Raw genomic sequence first — 18,773 nt, forward strand, 5'->3', positions numbered from 1 at the left:
TTTTTCTTTATATTATGTTTTTGATTAATCGTTTAATTGTGTAATCTAGTAAATATGAAAAACATATGCCATAATAAATTCTAAGAGAGTTCAAAGCGACACCTTTGAATTTCTTGTCTTGTCTGAGCAACCATCCAAAGCCCAAAGATGTTCAACAACATAAAGCAGACAAAGAGCATAACTGGACTGAGAAAATGTTTTTTGCTTCATAAAAGATTTAAACAACAAATCGGTTTATAAAAAAATCAAATTTTTGTTAATTTTGTTGTCTGGTAAACTAATCTATCAGAATATCGTCTGATAATTAATACCAGTGAGAGTATAACATCTGGCCTGTGGTACCAGTAACAAAACAATACTGTTTTAGACAGTGGCGAGACACATACATCATTAGGGGCCCCACTTGGGGGGGGTTTGGTGAAGCATTGGTGCACAGTACAGGCCTTTATGGGAGGTTTAAGGGGTTTATAGTTGTCATTGCAAAATGTGCCAATATGTGGGGCGATCGGGGATGCCGAACATTTGCCTGGTTCGCCTCTCCTGGTTCAGATACCTTAGGGAGCCTGATTTGTTACATCAGTGCTCTGTGTTATACTGTGTGATTGACTTTTCCCCAAAGGTTTAAGTGAGGAACATTATGTGTTATGAGGTCATCTATGGGGCTATAATTTACTTTGAAGAACATAAATGTTTACTGGAAAAAAACACCCTTTTCTGATTTTACAAAAGTGCTCAAATATCTAATGTTGTCTAAACACACGCAGCTATAGAAGAACTTTACTGCAATAAAAATACAATTGCAAATTGGCATTCTTAAATTTTAAATCAGGAACTATTTGATAAATAAACCAATCCAGCTTTTTTCTCCCCTAATACCAATTCAAATACCTCAACTCAAGGTATTCTGTAAATCACTGATCCAATATCAGTGTTATCTTTAATTCTCAGTATAAATATGCAAACCTCACTATGGGGAATTATTTGAATTATCTTTAAATAAAGTAACATGAGGCCAATGCTGTATTACAGCACTGGCCTCATGAGAGTGGAAACACAGAATATTATATTGTATTGAATGTGGATCAGTCATGCCATGGCAATACCTGATCGGCTAAATAAGGTCAGTATCAGCAGCAATATTGATCTAGTGTATCGGCTCAGTGCATCCCGAGGAAAACCAAGCACAGAAAAATGACATTCTGTTCTGCATTTGATATCACATTTTTCACGGTGCCACTGACACATTTGGTTTGTAATTTTTGTTTTTTCCCCCTTTTATTTTTTATCACTGGCCTATTGCTGAGATTCCATTATAGGTCCACAGGTATACCCCAGTAAGTCTTTATATCTCTGCAGCTGCAGTTTAATCTAAAGTATCCCTGGGCTGTGGGGTGAGCCTAAATTTAGTTTGTCTAACTAAACCACATAAAATTTTCACAAATCCCAGTATAAGACAACAATACACAGCAAAACAGAGGTCCCACTGGACAGCTGACAGACAGGCACACACATAAGCTGCATCACTTAAAGGTTCCTGAGCAAAAAGCTAGTTAATGTGTAGTCCTTCACATGGTAGTCATATCTAAACACAAGCACTTGGTAAAACAAACAGGTGGCAGGTCACATCACCTCAACCAGGTCAGTGCGACAGCTGGGTCAACAAACAGTGGAAGTGGCTCAGTAAAGCAACTCTTCAAGACTATCCTGACAACAATCATCCAATACCATTGTTGAAGGCACAAATCATCTCTTTTGATTACCTACTCAGCACCAAATCTGTCAACAAAGCAAAAATCAATTGGTGCTGATCATTTCTTTTAATGAATTTAATGACCCTTGGCCCCTGAAGAGCAACCACTCATAATCCCACACATCAGCAGTCAAACAGATCCCAATTCATTTCCTCATACTCAGAGAGAGCTGCCCTACTCACCGTGCGGTAGACATCCTCACTACTCTCCTCGTACTTCTGCTGTATCCGCTCCTCCAGGAAGTAGATGCGGAGCTTGAGGCTGAAGTTCTCCTTCTTCAGGTCATTCAGGTGCTGTGACAAAGTACGGTAACCGTTAGACATGACCGTCAAAGAGCACCGACACTGCTTGACATGTCCGTTATAGGTCAGAAATGAACAGTCGTCTTCGACCTCTCTGTATCCTGGGTGAATACAGAGTCCATATTAAAGGACAGCGACTGTCAAGATATGTCCTTGTGATAGAGTCCGGTAACCGTTAGACATGCTAGCTCCTTCTCCTAATGAGCATAATGCTATACCTGAAAAAGCCTAATTATTTACAAAGTGGCATCCCAGCCTCTAACAGGCCATTGGGATACCATCTACAAAACTACACTCATACACACACCCAAACAAACACACACACACCCTAGAGTCTAATGGGGCCTTTGCAGTGCAGAGGGCTACTCTGCAGCCCGGGCTGTCAGAGATGCAGCCATTTCAGCTCCATGGTGTGATCTGCTCTACTAGGGGACGGGACAGGAGCTTATTTTACTGGAGGAGACATCCCTGGAATCCCAGACTGCCATGGGAGATGGGTGGAAGGGGAGAGGAGGGGGAGGAGAAGGGGGGAGGTAAAAGGCTGAGGGCTCACAGGCACTTGTAATATGAAGGGAAATCTCACCCCTCTGCAAAACAGAGCTGTCGAAAGGAAGATAGACATGAGGATGAAGATGAAGTGAAGGTAGGGGGTTAAATGACAGTCCCTTTGTGTCCTTTTCTGCTTCCTTTCAGATATTATATTAAAGGTAAATTTCATTTCTCCAGTTTAACCACTTCCTTTCCCCTTTTCAACATATTTTTGAGCCTGGAGGTCAATCCCTATTGAGAGAACAGCTGAGTCTCTCCACACCAGACGCCATGCCGATGCTGATACACTTTACACAAGTTTATCAAACACGGAAACACTTGATTTAAGAAACAAGAAAAAACATTTAAAAGGTATGAATAGTACAACCAAAATAGTAGTCTATTGCTAAGCTTAACTGCTTCAACCCTCTGAACTCTAATTAATACCGCTCTCATGACAAATAATGGGTTTTCTGTGTAGCCTTATCTCTGCAGAAATTAACTGTATGTAGCATGTCTGACTGAGTACTGACAATTCCTTCAAATAAATAATAGAATAATGGAATAGGGAATAAAGGTTTCAAGAGGTAAAGGGGCTCAGGCAGCATAAGACTCTCATGATTATAAGAATCAATATTTTTTTTAATAAAAATGCCAACAGAGTCAAATGAGAAATTTATAAGGCGTCACTTTTAATGACGACCGAGCCGAAAATTATCAACCAACTCTGCAGCTCTACTGAGCCTTTTGTCTGTGTTAGCCACTTGTTTTGGTTGCACAAGTAGGAATTTTAATGTATGGTTCAGTTTGTCCTGTCTCATTAAATTATGTGTCAAGCAGTGGACACACGACCACACTAGAGGTAACTTGGGCAACTAAGGTAAAGTTAGCAACAAGTTAAAGCTAGCTAGCGAAGTAAGTTTGCTGAACACCCTGATATCTCTCTGAAGAGTTGGCGGAGGCTAAAGTAGAGCTAAACACCAGAAACTCTGGGGGCCTGGGGGATGTGTAGCTAAGTAGGCAACTGTTTGCTTAAACGTTAAGCATACCAACACAGCTGTGTCTGATTTAACCAATATCACACGAGAGGGAGTGATGTTGTACTGATTACCAGCACGGCAGCAACGGCTGTGATTGTCTTAGCTACTCGGCCGCAGTGCTGATATTCAATACAACATCACGACCTCCGGTGTGATATTGCTTTTAAACAACAGTTCTACGAGCGCAATATTAGTTAAATAAACCACAACAGATTATGATTTGTTTGTTTATTTAATCATTAATTTGGCTACGACAACACAAATAGTTCCGCAACTGGACTGATACTGGACTGTTGCTAAGCATTTTCTTTCATTTTCCTGACCTGCACAGTGCACACTAGCTTGCTACTTTGTCTACACGTTACCTCAGGAGTGCGCTAAAGTATCCAGGCTGCTTCCCTTCATCCTCTTCTGATGACCATACAGCATGTAATTTAAATGTTATTTCTTGAAATATATTCATCTTTTCAAAGTTTTTTACAATCTAAGAGAGATAACGACCGTTAATGTGGCGCTACTTAACAGTTAATAGCACACCTGTGACGAGGAGTGATACATGTAGTTAAAAGTCCCAGTGCCATTATAAACAGCACTCATGGAATGCCACTCGTCCAATCAAATTACTTGGTCGGAACTAACTGTTTTGGTGCTCTTGTGCCCACTAGTCAAACTAAGCTAGCTTTTAACTAAACAAATAGAAAAGTCACTGAGACACAGTTAAGTAACGTTTTTTTTTTATCTTTACTTTTCTTTTTTTCTTATTTTTACTAGCATAATGTTATTGAAAAGGATGAGTCCATATCATCTAACTAACATTTCAAAGGAACCACATCCACCCAGTCCCACTCTGAATTTGCCATACCTCTATAGTTATACAGTTAAAAATGAAACACTCCCCAGACAAGGGCTAACCAGTATGGAGAAATAAAATCAGAGGGGCTGATGGGAGTGGGACAGACAGGTGAGTGGAAAGAAACTGGATGAAATAGGAGACCTGGAAGCACTGAGCCACAGTGCTATTAATAGGGAGGTGTCCTGAATCTCACAGAGCGGTGAATCCCTGAATGTCCCTCAGAGATGAGTGAACAGAAAGAAAGGAAGATCGGCTCCACTAAGTATATTTCTTAATTTCATAATAAAAGGAAAAACCCTAGATAAAATTTCATGACTAACGTCCAGTGCAAAAAGAATTTCTATCCCCTTTTAAACAGAGATCCTGCTGTACTGCCGTTAAAAAAAGGCCCCTGATTATGTTGGTTTTACTTGTTTACAATGAAGCAAACAAATCCAGATCCCAACTGGAGGAATCAGAGGCCTGACACGTTACATAACAGCATCGCCGTCTGTCCCACCATGCTGGCTCTCCATTTTACACCGTCTGTCCAGCCCTGTTACTACCTCCACTGCCAGCTTAAAGGCTGAAAAACAATGCCCCCAAATTCCATGTTAGGTGGAATAAAGGTGCAAAATTCCAGTCTTGAACAGGCTGTGTAAAAGGGGCTTCTGATAAAGTGACTGAGACATGTTACCAACAAATTACATCATTATTAGTTCTTGATGCATTCAGTGAGTCTGCCCATTAAAGTGTCACATTACATACTGCTGCTAAATAATTCAGAGCAAAGATAGGCTAGGCGCCAAGCGGAGTCTCCACATAACATTAGGGATGACATCATGTTCATAGTGTGTGTTTTTAAAATTACTCCACACATGATACAGCCACACCCCCCCACATACACACTTTTCAGCTCCTGGTCAAAGACAAATAAATAGGAGTGAATGTGTGTAAATATATACATGCAGTGTGTGTTGGGATGTGTTTATGTCAGGTGTAAAAGTGACACATCCAAGATCTGGCAGCCATGAAAGCGACTCCAGCTTTCGTGTCTGGTTGGTGACACCTCCCGTTTTAACAGGGCTCAGCAGCACCTCCAGAATAACATTAAAGGAGTACCAGTGGTGGTGAGTTTTCAGTGACAGTTTTAGTGCTTGTCTGGTGTTTTATTATGATCTGGTATGTGTCTGAAACATCAACAGTTTTTGGAGAAGAGCACTGAGGTGTGTATTGAAGGACAGTGTGCTGGAATTGGGAATCCATGTAATACTGTGTGACAGTCTAAGGATAACCAGCCAAACTTAACAGCTCTATTTTACAAAGAGCTCAACCGCAGAGACTATCATTGGGTACACTGCAGGAGGCAACTAATGGACAATGGACTCAAAAGAGAAACAAGGATGAAGGGGATGGAATAAATTATTACTGATGTATGAGTTTGGATTTGTGTCAGTAATATTCTGGCTGCCCATTACAACACCCTACTGACAAACAAAAATATTTCATATGGTATTTCTGTAAAATGTGACTGGTACAATGTCCAATAATAGTGCAACAGAGACTAATGAGAAATCGTTAAGTAGGCCATGCTGTAGCCAGAGGCAGACTTTAACCATCAGGAGGTTTCAGGGTGTTTTCCATCCAAATCCTCAGCTGCAGGTGTTCTCCTTTTCTGTACAGTATTTTAAAGACATGTACTGCAGATGATTCATTTAAGATCAAGGATTTCTGGAACACCACTGATTTCCTCAACACTCAATGGTCTGTATCAAACCAAACCAAACCAGCTTATTTACATCTTGTAGTAAAACATGGATCCACAAGATGGCCCTGCTGAGCACATTTTATCAGAGCTCACCCAGTGTCACTTATCATGCTGAAGGACAAGCTGGTGTCACTCGCATACAAGCTCTCACCTGTTCAAACTGCTTGAGTGTGTGAAGCTGGAGAGGAAGAGAGCCGTCTGTTTCATCACTACACAAATCTAAACAGAAGGAAAAAAACATTTTAAGAAATCATAAAATCATTAGAAATCAATTCATTATGTTTCTTACACAAGCATAATAATTCCATTCTTTTTTTATGAGAACTATGTACCTGTCATGTGACCTGTGATCTTGGATGAAGTATCCTCTTCCACAGCACTGTCCAGAGAAGCAAGAAAAAGAAGCATTGTCAGCATGGATAACAAACACACACACAGACAGAGAGAGAGAGAGAGAGAGAGAGAGAGAGAGAGAGAGAGAAAGAGATAAAAATAAACCTGTGAAGAAATTCAAACAACTACAGTAGCATATCCATTCCTACACTTATGGAGGTGGGAATATCATGCAAAAGTAATCAATAACCTGTCTGTTTGTAATCCTGACAAGCATAGACCTCCGCTAGAAATGAAAAAGCCACTAGAGTCTTTTCACTATAGAGGCATGATCTCATTTGCACCTCTGTGGGAGAGTAGGGGGTCATCAGGGAGTCCCAGCAGGGGAGAGGAAAGATTTTGGAGCGGTGGGGGTGCTGAGGGTCAGAGTTCATCTGACTATGCCCAACTATCTGCCTACCAAACAAAACTGAGGGTGTTTACATGACTTGGTGGAATAATTATTCCATTAACGTTGTGGAAAACAGTTGACGAGACTGCATTCAAACACACTTTCACAAGAAAGTGACAAGTACACTATAATAAAGCTATACAATCAACGACTGTGTGCAGTGACCACAGGATAACAGTAGCATTCTAGGGTCACTATTTTTGCCTACACTACTAGGCTATGTATTTTACAGTGCTACATACTGTCCCGACTGTTCTCCTCATTCTAGACCCTGCACATTGTAAATTCCTCTAACAGCTGCTGGCTCAGAAAATGTAAAGACAGTTGCTGCATGCCAGAGGTCTAAAAGTTCACCAGGTGGGGGGAATAGTCATGCTGCAATGTTGTGGAGGGCAGGGTCTCACAATCTCAGCCTATTTCACTACTGTTTTCTTGTTGCCAGTATCAGCGGGTTGGGCCTTTTTTGGTTAAAGTGTGCTTGTCTGTCGGAGGGATTTGGTGATGCAGTAACCCACATATCACACACTGCATGGAGAATTAGAAGCATGTGAGGTTTCTATTACTCTGAATCAATACAACTAATTGGTATATATTCAGTGCATTACATTATGGTGAGTTATGATGAGAGAATTTCAAAACGTTTGTAATGATTGAAAGTCATGCTTTTATTTTGTCATGCTCTCTCAGACCTGGTTGTAGGCTATAAAGGAATTTAATCTGAGTTATTACTTCTGGGTCTGTTATGTGAATTGTCTCCTGGGCCCTATTGCCCATATGCACGACTGGGCCCTTTAAATATTTGCTACTGTACCGCAATGTATGCTCTTTTGTGCAAAGCAAGCTAAAATTAGCGTTGTGAGCCTCGTCCTCATCCGTGTATTTCATCAGAAAACCTGATTATAAACGTGTTTGGGGGAAAATGTAGACACTCGTGCAATATGACAGTCATAAATCTAATCGCCAGTGGCCTCAATAGCTTCCACCGATACATAAAGCATGCAGATGGCTACTGTGTGTGACACAGCCACGTCTTGTGCGGAGAAAAGGGCCTTTATTGGTTTGTACGACTGTTTTATGAAAGCAACATATGAAAGAAATCAACGGCATTGTAACCGAAAGGTGCGCTTTAATTAGCCCGAAACCCCGCTTACACCCAGCGTCGTGTTTTTGTTACAATGCCCAATGAGCGCCAGTCTTCCGCTGCGGTGTCCCCCCGCACACAATCAACCAAATGCCGCCTCACCTCTCAGACTCTCCCCAGATTTGCTCCGGCGATGATGAGCTCCAATCCATATAGGCTGTTCCCTCAGTCAACGGGCATCCATGCCGGTAAGACGCTGCCTTCAAATCACCAGTCCATTATTCATTTTTAAGGGGAAATATAACCAAACAGGAACACATTATCTGTGCGGTCGACGTACCGCACACCACTCAGGTTTGGAGGGGGCGTGTGTGTGTGTGTGAGTGTGAGAGTGTGAGGATGCGCGCCCTGAAAAATGAAAGCAGGGATGTCACCGAGCCCCCATCCCACAGTGCAGAGCCCCTGCTGTTCAAGCAGCCCACCACCTGACGAGACGAGCTGCTTCAAAAGCAAGAAAACTGTCTGAGGTTACATCCTTCAAAATAATGATCTGCACATTCCCTGATTTCACTAAAGGTAACTGATTTTTCCAAAATAAAAGTACCACAACCATGTTACCAAAGCAAAATGTAGCATAAGCTTCCAGTTTTCACTGAGAAAGACTAAACAGTCCTGCTCTTTTTCTTTTTTTTTTTTTACAGCTTATCCTATATACTGGCTTATTATAATGTCCCGCGTGTAATCCTTGACTGAGTTCTTTATCAAATGTACATTTTCTTTGAGGCATAGCAGGGATTTATCAAAATGCCAGTTACCACTACAGAAAGAGCATATGATCAGATACCACATTAAAAACTACATCTGTATGCTTTCTACAGCACAAACTGACCATAAGGTTTTGCCTGATTATCTGGATTTTCATGTCCTTGCAATATATAGTTAGGTTCCTTTAAAGATCCCTGAGATCCCCCTCTGCTGATATTTGTATCAAGCTGCAGAAGCCGCTGATCATTTTATCTATTTGAAGATAGTGACATTAACTTGGGGGTCCTGCTCTGAAAGAGAAGGATTAGAGGGACAAAGTTAATAAGATTATGTCATGTTTGCTTTAGCACTCAGTAACAACCAGAGGATGTGAAGAGGGATACAGCTTTGGTAATCTGGTTAGAAACCACAGAACCCTTAGAATACCACTTATGGATGCAACAGAAACAGTTTTGAAAGAGGAAAGAGATTGTTAGCTGAGCCTGCGGCATCACACATGAGCCCGGGGGATGAAAAGTCATTACTCTTAACTAAGGAAGGGGCAAAAATATCATAATATTCTGTTGTGTTTCACATTTACTTCTTTAGTGGATGCCTGTCGGGTTGTGATTTATAAGACCTCCACACTCATTTTAGCCTGAAAAGGTTCCTGTGCTTCCTTCACAATAACAGATGTGGTGGCATGTAGCTTATGGGGCTATTTCTTTTTTTTTACCACAGCGCCCTCTCCTGGGGCCAAGGTTGCTATTTAGTGAAACAATGGTTTTTTTTGTTTTTTTTAACTGACTCTTTATGTTTGGGTTTAGTCTGGTTATGATGATTTCTTATGGTTAAAAGGGTTCACACATACACATCAGCTTTACACAACTTAGTATTTAATCTGACCATGCCATCTGTGTGATATATGACATACATGGATCTTATATATTGTTGCTTGCAGCTGCATTTTTGTTTGTTTTGTTTTTGAACTATGAGCTTCCCCACTACCTATTTTGTATATCATAGTCTCTTAATTTCAACACTTTTTCATGTTTATCTCTGCTACAGGAGGGAGGGAGGAGAGGCTTGTGTACAAATGTCATTTTGGAGAAATTGCAAAATCTAAGAAACAGATTTTTTTTTAAAAAAGGTTCACACACAAGAGCTTCATGCCAAATTGTTAGCCTCAACTGCAATATTTTAGTGTCAAAAAACTTTCTTTCTAGTACGTAATCTAGTCTTAGTTGGTGGGAAATTCATAGAGCACAGCACATCTCACAACCACATGATTCAGATATGAACCACTAATACTCTCTAAGCTGATACAAATCAGTGGGACTTCACACTTGTGACTTCAAACAAAAAACTCTTGAGGTTGCTGAACTTTTAATTCACATAACCTACTCAAAATGCATTTAGTGGCTAATTTCAACAAAATTACTCCAAGATGCTTGTAAAACTTGTATTTAATCAGTCTACTATCAACATTTTTTGTTGCTGTTTTTATTATTTCTTGCACCCAAAAAGTATTTTCATCCATAGCTTATGTATTGCCATAAATTCCAATATAATTTATTGAATCAATGTGAAATATCTGTTGTAGTTGTCTTTGTTCACATTATACCAAATATGTGCACTACTACCCAAATGCTCAGAGCAGAGAATTTTTAAAATATAAAATATAAATGAAAGAGAAAAACCCCCAAACTTCCCCCTCTGTTTATTAAAATGAAAATACTCTGCAACTTAATTCATAAATCTTTAGCTGAGCAGACACAACAGTGACATAACGCTTGATACACTTGACTGACCACACATTTTGTCTACATATTCTCTCATCAGCTGTTAACAAAAAAAAATCTGTTATAAACTATAAAAAATCAGAGACGACATGGCAAGGCATGCTCATAGTTTTTTGTTCTTGTTTCTTTGTTCATCTCTAATCTCAAACTCGTGCGAGCATCACTGTGCAGTAAGATTCATGTAGCAAATCAGCTGTAGTTTCCTCAACAGACACTAGATGTCCTCATGAGACCACTCAAGCATTTAGCTCCTACATAGACAGAGATACCCCCTACTGTTGCAACATAATACATTTTCACCCTTACACAATAACATTGTGTTACAGCCACTCATTTCACCTCTCAGTCATGATATCCATGCAATCACAACACATACAGAAGGTCAGCATCAACAACACGTCTCTGATTTGATTTCTTCTTCCTCACTCATTTCTTCCTTAAGTCCTCTTCCCAAAAATCACTCGGGGTCCCGTCCTGCTCCCCCGAGGTTCTGTGTTGATGATCCAAATGGCAGGGGCTTTCATGAAGTCCCTGTCAGCCACCTTGTTCTCCTCGGCCCGAGCCATCGCCTCCAGTTCAGGTGAGGTTTCTGGACACCAGTCGGCCATGAACTTATCCTTTGCCTCACAGTAGTTCACCACCACTTCCTCAGGCTGCTCCCCAAACATCCAATCTGGAAAAACAGAGCGAGAGGGAAGATGTGTAAGGAGAAAATCATTAGACAGGATGCAAGAGAAAAGCACAATGAAAGACTGTATTGAACAGTGGAAACAGTATCTTCTGGTTTTAAGAAGCTGCAGCTACAGTAACAAACCTGCACAGTCATGGATGAGGTCTTTGATGAGGTGCCCAATGATGGCGTAAAGAACAGACAGCACGATGAAGATAGCTATGAGCAGGTAGAGGACATAGGTGGGCAGGTGGACAGCATCCCGAGAAGGGGGCACATAAGACTCAAAGAACACGGTCCCATCTTCCTCCTTGTAACGAACGTTTAAGCTGTCCACTGTCACATCCATTGCCGCGCGGTAGTCTTCAAAAATCTGCTGTCAGCCAGGGGATATCCACTTAATATCTCTGTGTCATCGCTGTATTACAAAGCCAGCACAGAGGTTTTGTCTGACTCATCACCTCATGCAAATTACAAAAAAGATGCACAGGAAATACTATGTCCTCCACCTTTAAAATCAAGTATGTGTCTACAGAATCTCTACAGGAAATAACCTCATTGCCTCAAATACTCACAAACTTTGCAAAGAAGCAGGTGAGGATCCTCCAGTTCATTAGGTATCTTTGCTCCTGTGATTAAAGGCTACACAAAGCAAGAAAGACTTCAATTAAAATTACAACTGTATCTCTCCCCCTGATTATTTTTTCATTTTGTTTCCCTCCCTATCTGTCTGCTTGTTGAGCGATGCATATGGAAACTAGATTAGCTGCAGCAGCTTGAGGTACTCAAGGTCAAAGGAACGACTCCGCAAGCAGTTTCCAAATGAAGGAGAGTATTTACCTGCTGCACATAGAACAACATGTAGATTATCTGTCTGTCTATCTATCTGTCTGTATATCTATCTATCTATCTATCTATCTATCTATCTATCTATCTATCTATCTATCTTAATGCTCTCTGTGTGTACATTATTACTGAACAGTATTTAATATGACTGATGTAGAGTAATCCCTGGCATTTACAAAGGTCATCGCCCCTGACACAACCAGGTATTAGAGTAAGGTAAGATGGATTAATGAAAGCAGAGAAGACACAACAGCACTCTTGTATAATTCAGCTGTTTACTGGAGAGAAGCTTAGTCCCAACACCAGAACAGGAAAACTGATGTGTGTTTTCTTCAGAAAAACATTACAGCAACAAGTGTGAAGTAATTTGAAAATGATAGTCATGACAGTGGAAGATGCACCGAAATGGAAATTTATGTGCAATTTAACAACACTTAGGGGGGAATTTGACATTTTCATTGAGAGGTATTTTCAAGTCAAACTATTTTTTTTAGCTTTGATGTCAGTTATCAAAATAAAATGTCCTTTTTGCAGGTCATATTAACATCACTGAAGTTTACATAGTGCATAATTTACATTTTGTAGTATGAGCAATTGGACCACGAATAATAATATAGTGCAATAAAATGAAATTATTGACAATGTGGAACTTTTTTACACTAACTTTTTTAATAAGTGATGACAGGAAGCATTTTCTTGTAAAATGAGTACAACATTTGTTTTTATAGAAAACAAAGATATCTTTAGCTTAAGCATTACTACAGCAAAGAGACAACATTGATTACTGCACTGAAATGAGAGATGAGACAAAAATGTATCTAAATGACTTTTGTGACAAAAACTCAGAGGGAGGTGACATAAGGGGTCGCAGGGCAGGCGAAGGTGACACTGTGAGCGGATATCCTTTTTTCTCCAGTGTATGACGAAGTGATGGCACTTCTCAGTGGAGGAGGGGTGGATGGACGGCGGCAGCCTCCTTCACCCTGGTAGAAACCGGGCAGTGGCCTGTCCTTCTCCATCCTCAGCATGTCTTTCCCCATCAGCTCACTGGGAATACTCTGTCGGCGCTCTGCTTCTAGTTCTGCTTTTGCTTCCTCTGAATCATCCTCCACTGGTTTGGGGCCAAGAATCCAGTCTGTGATGGGAAAAGACATAAGAATGAAATAAAATGCAATGTTCTTTTCTGACTTGATGGTGTGTTTTAAAGGGGCACTCCACTAATTTTACACATGACGTCTAGTTTACTCATCATATGGCGTACTCAGCCTGTGAAAAAGTTGTATAATTATTAGAAATTAGTGAATTGCTGCCTAACCATGGGTTAAGAGTTTGAAAGAAGTGAGCATTTGCCAAGTAAGCAAAGTCTAAATAAACATACTATTAACTTTCATTATGGGAAATACAGGATCAAGTGTTTTTGACTAAAGGTCTGGATAGCTCGGCCTTCCCGCTTTGTGGAAGAGAAAACACCAAATTGCTGGAGTACCCCTTTAAGATGTTACTTTAGCTGCAGTCATTCACTCAACTTTTAATCAGTTTTTTGGTATTCACCTTAATGGTACGACAAGGAAACTGTGGTTAAGGTTTAAAGAAAATAAAAAAAATATGAAGGGGAGTCATCAAGCAATACGGTCAACCAAGACGACAAAGAAGGGAAAGACAAAATGTTGATGCCACCTTGACCCAAGACTTCAGGGTAAGGAAAGGGCTCAGAGACACCACAAACATGGAGTGGACTGATGGGAAGGAGAGAACACCAGCCTGGGGTTACCTGCCAGGTCATGCATCAGATCTTTAATCAGGTGTCCCACTATGGCGTAAGTGGCCACTATAACCAACACCACCCCAACTAGGACGTAGACTACATTGCGCGGCAGAGTTATAGCATCTCTAGCTGGGGGAATGTAGTCCACAAAATAGGCCTCCTCCTCCTCCGCCTTCCTTCTGGACAGCTGGAGGAGCTGACGGTGCTCAAACACCACTTGTGTGAGGTTTAAAAGCAGACCTCCTCCTGAGGCGTTCAGGGACACAACCGGTTGTTGCTTCATTGTTTTTGGCTGCTCTGGTAGAGTTGTTTTTGACAAGTAGATACTCTCTTAACAGGAGAGTGTTCAGAGAATATGGTGAAACTCTGGGCCTGTTTCTTTGGGGGCGATGACAGATTTATTGTGTTGTTGCAGATCCGAGCTCCTTCATGGTTCTGTGAAAACTTGGAAAACGGGTGAAATAGGTGCATCAGAGAGGAGGAGGGAGAGGAGCTGAGCGTTAGAAGATTTATAACGTTGTCTGAAGCTGGGAGGAATGGCAGGATTGACTGACAGATGGAAATGTCAATATGTTTAAAAAATGAGAACATTGTCAGGAGTGTCACAGAATAGTGCTACTAAAATGTGGTTCACCAGACAAGAAAAATCTCATAACATAAGTGTGCCAATTCTCCTAATCTCTCGTCTAGACTTAAATCCCAGCATTCCTCCTTCTAGTCTTTTGGAGAGGGGGTCCTCGGTCAAATTTCCAGCGGGGTGAGGAGTGTGAGACGGAGGAGAGGTGAATATAGGACAGACAGAGTTAATAGGATTGAGTCTGTCACAGAGCAATATCAGCTTTCCATCTGCAGGGATTAGAGATATGAGCGAGGAGAGGTGGACAGTAATATGCCAAAGAGGCTTATGGTCTTCCATAACCACGTTGCATATAAATATGATACATATATTACAGTAAACCCAGTTTCTCTTGGGTTTAAACTGGCATCACTTTATGGATATTGCATGCTTTATATTCATCTTTACAGCACAGCAGGTCCACTTCTTGTATTCTATAAATGTCCCATCACATAATTCACTAATATGACACTATATTTGCACGGCTCATTTCTTGCTTCATAACAGAGCAGATGGCGATATTTCAAAATGCAATCTGAGTTTTGTGACCAATAAATATTCCCATTGGTGGGAAAACTGTAAGTCATCAAATGTAACTTGTGAAAGACTCACATGAAACTGATAAAGAGCAACATCTAATCTACCCTTGCAATATAAAAGATGAGAACATGTTAAACATGAGAAGGAGGAAATGAGGTTTAAGATGTTTTAGGGAATAGATTTAATTCCTTACCTTGTAATCAAGAATTCAAAGCGGCTCCTCAGCTTTTTTCTTTGACTTGTGCATGAAAGGACTTCCAAATTAGCGTGTGTTGTACACAGACAGCTCTGGGAATAACCAGAAACACATGGCAGAAGGTTAAGGTCATGCAAACAATAGGCTTACCGTAGTGGCTGCTCTATCACTGCAAACAGCTAAAAGAAAAAAAAAAAAAACCCACCATCATTGTTTTTCTCTACAAGTGGGCAGGTAAACAGTGGTCCTAAAATGCACGTTTTATCCTCTCAGATCTTTTTGGTGAAGCATCAGGATGTGCTGCAGATTGCCTCCTCTATGCTGTAGACTCATTTTCTTTAGGCTGAGTTTGAACTTGGTTAAACTGAGAAATGAGAAAACTCCACTCTATGATGGTGATGGTTATATTTGCAAAAAGAATGAACCAAGACACTGGGTGCAACCCGCAGTAGAAGACGTGCGACATGTTGTTCAGAGGAGAGCTGTAAAAAGGTTTGATTGAGAAATCAAAGTGAAACAAAGACAAACGAGAGGAATTGATGTGATAAAAAAATAAGCAGGGTGAGGTCTCTGAATGCGTCTCAAGATGCAGCTGTCAGGAGAGGAAGGCTGTCTGTGTCATTATGGAGGTGTTCTTTAGTAATCCTTGACAGGATTTGGTTGACACATGCCACCGTCACCGGGAACACCTTTTCACTGAGTCAGCAGACAGCAAAACAAGAGATGGAGTTCATTTAGCATCACCTGAGGAACCTGTTGACAGTCAAGTGCGGTGCAGTTTGAGCCGCTGATACTTTACAAGACAATTCGCAGAAAGTAAATCATGCAATTCAACATATTGTCTGATGCAGACGTTTTAGATAAATGTCAGACTTTACCTGTGAGAAGGATTCCTTTCTCATTCACTTGCGGGATTCATTCAGTTCAGTTAATTATAAAGTTCACAGTGGGGTTCCAGATCTTCTTCGGGTGAAACAAGAAGCAAATTGACTGCAAAATCAGACTCCACAGAAAGCACTACAAGCTGAACTAGTCCTACGCAAAAATAACACCCAGTCACTCAGCCAAGTATGTCCATACTGACTGTGACTCCCTCAGGCTGGGGTGACCACCTTCTTGGGTTTGTCTTCTGGTTCCAGCAGCCACCTGAAGTAGGCATCTCCCAGGAGGAAGGTCCAATAGACAACGGTGAGAGAAGTGTTTACGGTCACAATGCCGATGATTAAAGGGTGCAGCATGGTGGCAGATTGAGTGGACTCTTTTCAAAATCTGTGTCACCTCAAATTAAAAAAAAAAAAACCCTGTCTGCTTTGTGGGTGTGCGACAGGTTGTCTGTACGTCTGATTGAATCAGCCTGCTTCTACTCTCTTCGTGGACTCCCCACCCCTCTCTACTCTCTCTTTCCACTGGTCACTAAGTTTCTGTGGCAACAGCAGCATAATCCTCTTCAGCCGCTTTGTAACAGAAGATAAAGTTGCATTAGATGTAGGCCTGCTTTACAAATGTTGTTCATCCTTAAGATGTAGTTACATAATGCACATGTTCATTCTCTATGATCTGCAGTGAAAAGACTGCTATGAGCCGATATTTTGTGAAGCAACTGTGCAACAAATATTAGAGTGATGATTAGTTTTAAACAACACCCTAACTGAAAAAAAAAAACATAATCTTTGTCCTGAACTTTGTGTTCTCTTTCAGATATAATCCAGAATCTAATCAAGACTGGAGACATCAGATGGAGGAGTTCTTAATCTTACACCAAACAGGACAGATGGCTCCCTAAACGAACCCCAGGGGCCACATGAGCCTATAGACAACACTTCAACATGTGCAGTGTGACCGGGATTTTTTTTTTGTTTTTTTTTTCATTACAGACTCATCTCATGTACCAAAACTTGCAATTTCCCAGAAAGCAAAACCACAAATTGAAGCTATCAAGGGTGGGAGAAAAAAAAAAAAAGTTGCCTCCAGCAGGCGGCAGTCTGTACAAGCTGAACGGTGAGTGACCTGTATGATCAGAATGGTTCTCCAGTAACATGTGGAGCCGCCTGTCCCTAAACACCACATCCAGCATAGAAATTTAAATGAGTATTTTATGCATGACGTGCCAGTCAGAAATCCATAATCTGAATCTTGCATGCTTTCCCTTTAAAATTTCGCCCGCTGGACATGACCCCTGAGTTGAACTTTGAGACCTAGCTACCAGATAGCAGACTCATTGGAGCAGCATGGTGTTTCATCACAGATCAAAAGGCAACTGGTGACACTCCTTCTAATTATCTCCTTCCCTCGGCTGCGGCAGTGGAGAGGACGCTGGCTTCAAACATGCCTCGTTTCACAGCCAATAAGCGCGTTTAGCTGGGGATATTTCCATCTTAATGCTTCTCTCTCTCTCTCTTTGTTATTTTTAAAAATAGGTCAAACAATCAGTTTTTCAACAATGAGGCCGCCGGTGGAAGTGTCCGTGTTTCTCCTCTCCCTCCTGGCTCCTGGAGTCTTGTACACCTTGAACAACATCCCCGCGCTTCAGGAGTAAGTGTGTGTCTGTATTTATGTGTGTCTGTATGTATGTGTGTATGTATGTGTGTGTGTGTGTGTGTGTGTGTATGTGTGCATGTGTGCGTGCATACACTATATTTTCCCTCTCAGCTTGGCCTGCAGCATGGAGGCATCGTACTGATATTAATAAGCTGGTGAAAGGCCCACAGCCTGGAGGAAAAGACGGTTTTAGCGAGGGCGTGCTCAACGTCCATTAAAGTTACCGTTGAGATTCTTCAAGCCCACACTGAAAACAAGATTCACGCAAGATGTGTATAAGAGACAGCATCAGGACAGAGCCGATATAAAAAACAAATACACATTAAAATACATCAAAAAGAAAATATTAAAATGAAAGGAGCAATGATCTCTTCAGCTTTACATCCGACTGTGACGAGAAACACTGAAAGTTATACACAGTGAAAAGCCTTTAACGGTCATATTCATCTGCCTCTAGAAGAATAACAAACTTTATAACGTAATATAATGTAATATAATATAATGATAGACAGGTGTTCTACATAAAAACGTCATTGACGTCCCACAATCCCTCTGTATTTTTCCACAGATAATTTAACACGATTTAACATGATGAAACTGAAGCTAAAAGAAAACAATACAGAAAATAAATGAATGGAAAGAAAAAGAAAAAAAAATCTTAAAAGTGAGAGAAAAATTAAAAGATATAAAGGTGGAAAGAATGAAAAGTAATTTTGCTAAATAATGTCCAAATGCATTTATTTATACCTGAAATAAATGAAAATAAGAGATTAAATGTAGTTGTTGACAAAATAGTCTCAGCGCAGGGTCCATTTAGTATCTGTGCCAGAGCTTTTAGGGCTATTACATGGACTTCCTCGGCAGATGGAGGTTGCTGGATGTTTTTGTGATCACTTTTAAAGACTTCTCGTGTATGTTGAGATTGAAAGATACAGTAAATATTGTGATATAAATATATTAATATATATAT

At 40.7% G+C, this 18,773-nt stretch overlaps 3 protein-coding genes and 1 long non-coding RNA gene across 6 annotated transcripts in view; 1 reads left to right on the top strand and 3 right to left on the bottom strand.

Annotated features, from left to right (window-relative positions):
- Positions 1 to 6,378: 6,378 nt before the first annotated feature.
- Positions 6,379 to 8,497, bottom strand: LOC111654788 (uncharacterized). Its single transcript, XR_002760756.2, has 3 exons — positions 8,249 to 8,497; positions 6,554 to 6,600; positions 6,379 to 6,440 (listed from the first exon to the last, which is right to left on the bottom strand). It is a non-coding gene; the product is annotated as an uncharacterized LOC111654788 (long non-coding RNA).
- A 1,702-nt stretch (positions 8,498 to 10,199) lies between these two features.
- Positions 10,200 to 12,042, bottom strand: LOC147819142 (uncharacterized). The gene is made up of 2 exons (XM_087173889.1): positions 11,447 to 12,042; positions 10,200 to 11,305 (listed from the first exon to the last, which is right to left on the bottom strand). The coding sequence occupies exons 1-2, from the start codon at positions 11,649 to 11,651 to the stop codon at positions 11,070 to 11,072; spliced, it is 441 nt and encodes a 146-aa protein (XP_087030015.1). The 5' UTR covers positions 11,652 to 12,042; the 3' UTR covers positions 10,200 to 11,069.
- A 502-nt stretch (positions 12,043 to 12,544) lies between these two features.
- On the bottom strand, positions 12,545 to 16,891 carry LOC147819143 (uncharacterized). 3 transcript variants are annotated; one of them, XR_015437222.1, is made up of 3 exons: positions 16,144 to 16,891; positions 15,263 to 15,357; positions 13,159 to 13,283 (listed from the first exon to the last, which is right to left on the bottom strand). XR_015437222.1 is itself a non-coding variant. In XM_087173900.1 (2 exons), the coding sequence occupies exons 1-2, from the start codon at positions 14,194 to 14,196 to the stop codon at positions 12,991 to 12,993; spliced, it is 570 nt and encodes a 189-aa protein (XP_087030026.1). In that variant the 5' UTR covers positions 14,197 to 15,247; the 3' UTR covers positions 12,545 to 12,990. The 3 variants fall into 3 exon arrangements, 1 of the variants encoding a protein (XP_087030026.1); XR_015437221.1 differs by lacking the exon at positions 16,144 to 16,891 and adding an exon at positions 15,471 to 16,112; XM_087173900.1 differs by lacking the exons at positions 15,263 to 15,357; positions 16,144 to 16,891 and adding an exon at positions 13,920 to 15,247 and having other exon boundaries at positions 12,545 to 13,283.
- A 730-nt stretch (positions 16,892 to 17,621) lies between these two features.
- Positions 17,622 to 18,773, top strand: part of LOC111654791 (transmembrane 6 superfamily member 2-like) — a 4,688-nt gene continuing 3,536 nt past the window's right edge. The window contains exon 1 of the mRNA XM_023405926.2: positions 17,622 to 17,797. Within this exon, the coding sequence (XP_023261694.1) occupies positions 17,706 to 17,797 (92 nt within the window). The 5' untranslated portion in view covers positions 17,622 to 17,705. The remainder of the gene's footprint in view (positions 17,798 to 18,773) is intronic.

Source organism: Seriola lalandi, unplaced genomic scaffold (genome assembly GCF_002814215.2).
Source record: "Seriola lalandi dorsalis isolate HSWRI2012SDOR001 ecotype SW California unplaced genomic scaffold, Sedor1 jcf7180002054290, whole genome shotgun sequence".
Taxonomy (NCBI): domain Eukaryota; kingdom Metazoa; phylum Chordata; class Actinopteri; order Carangiformes; family Carangidae; genus Seriola; species Seriola lalandi.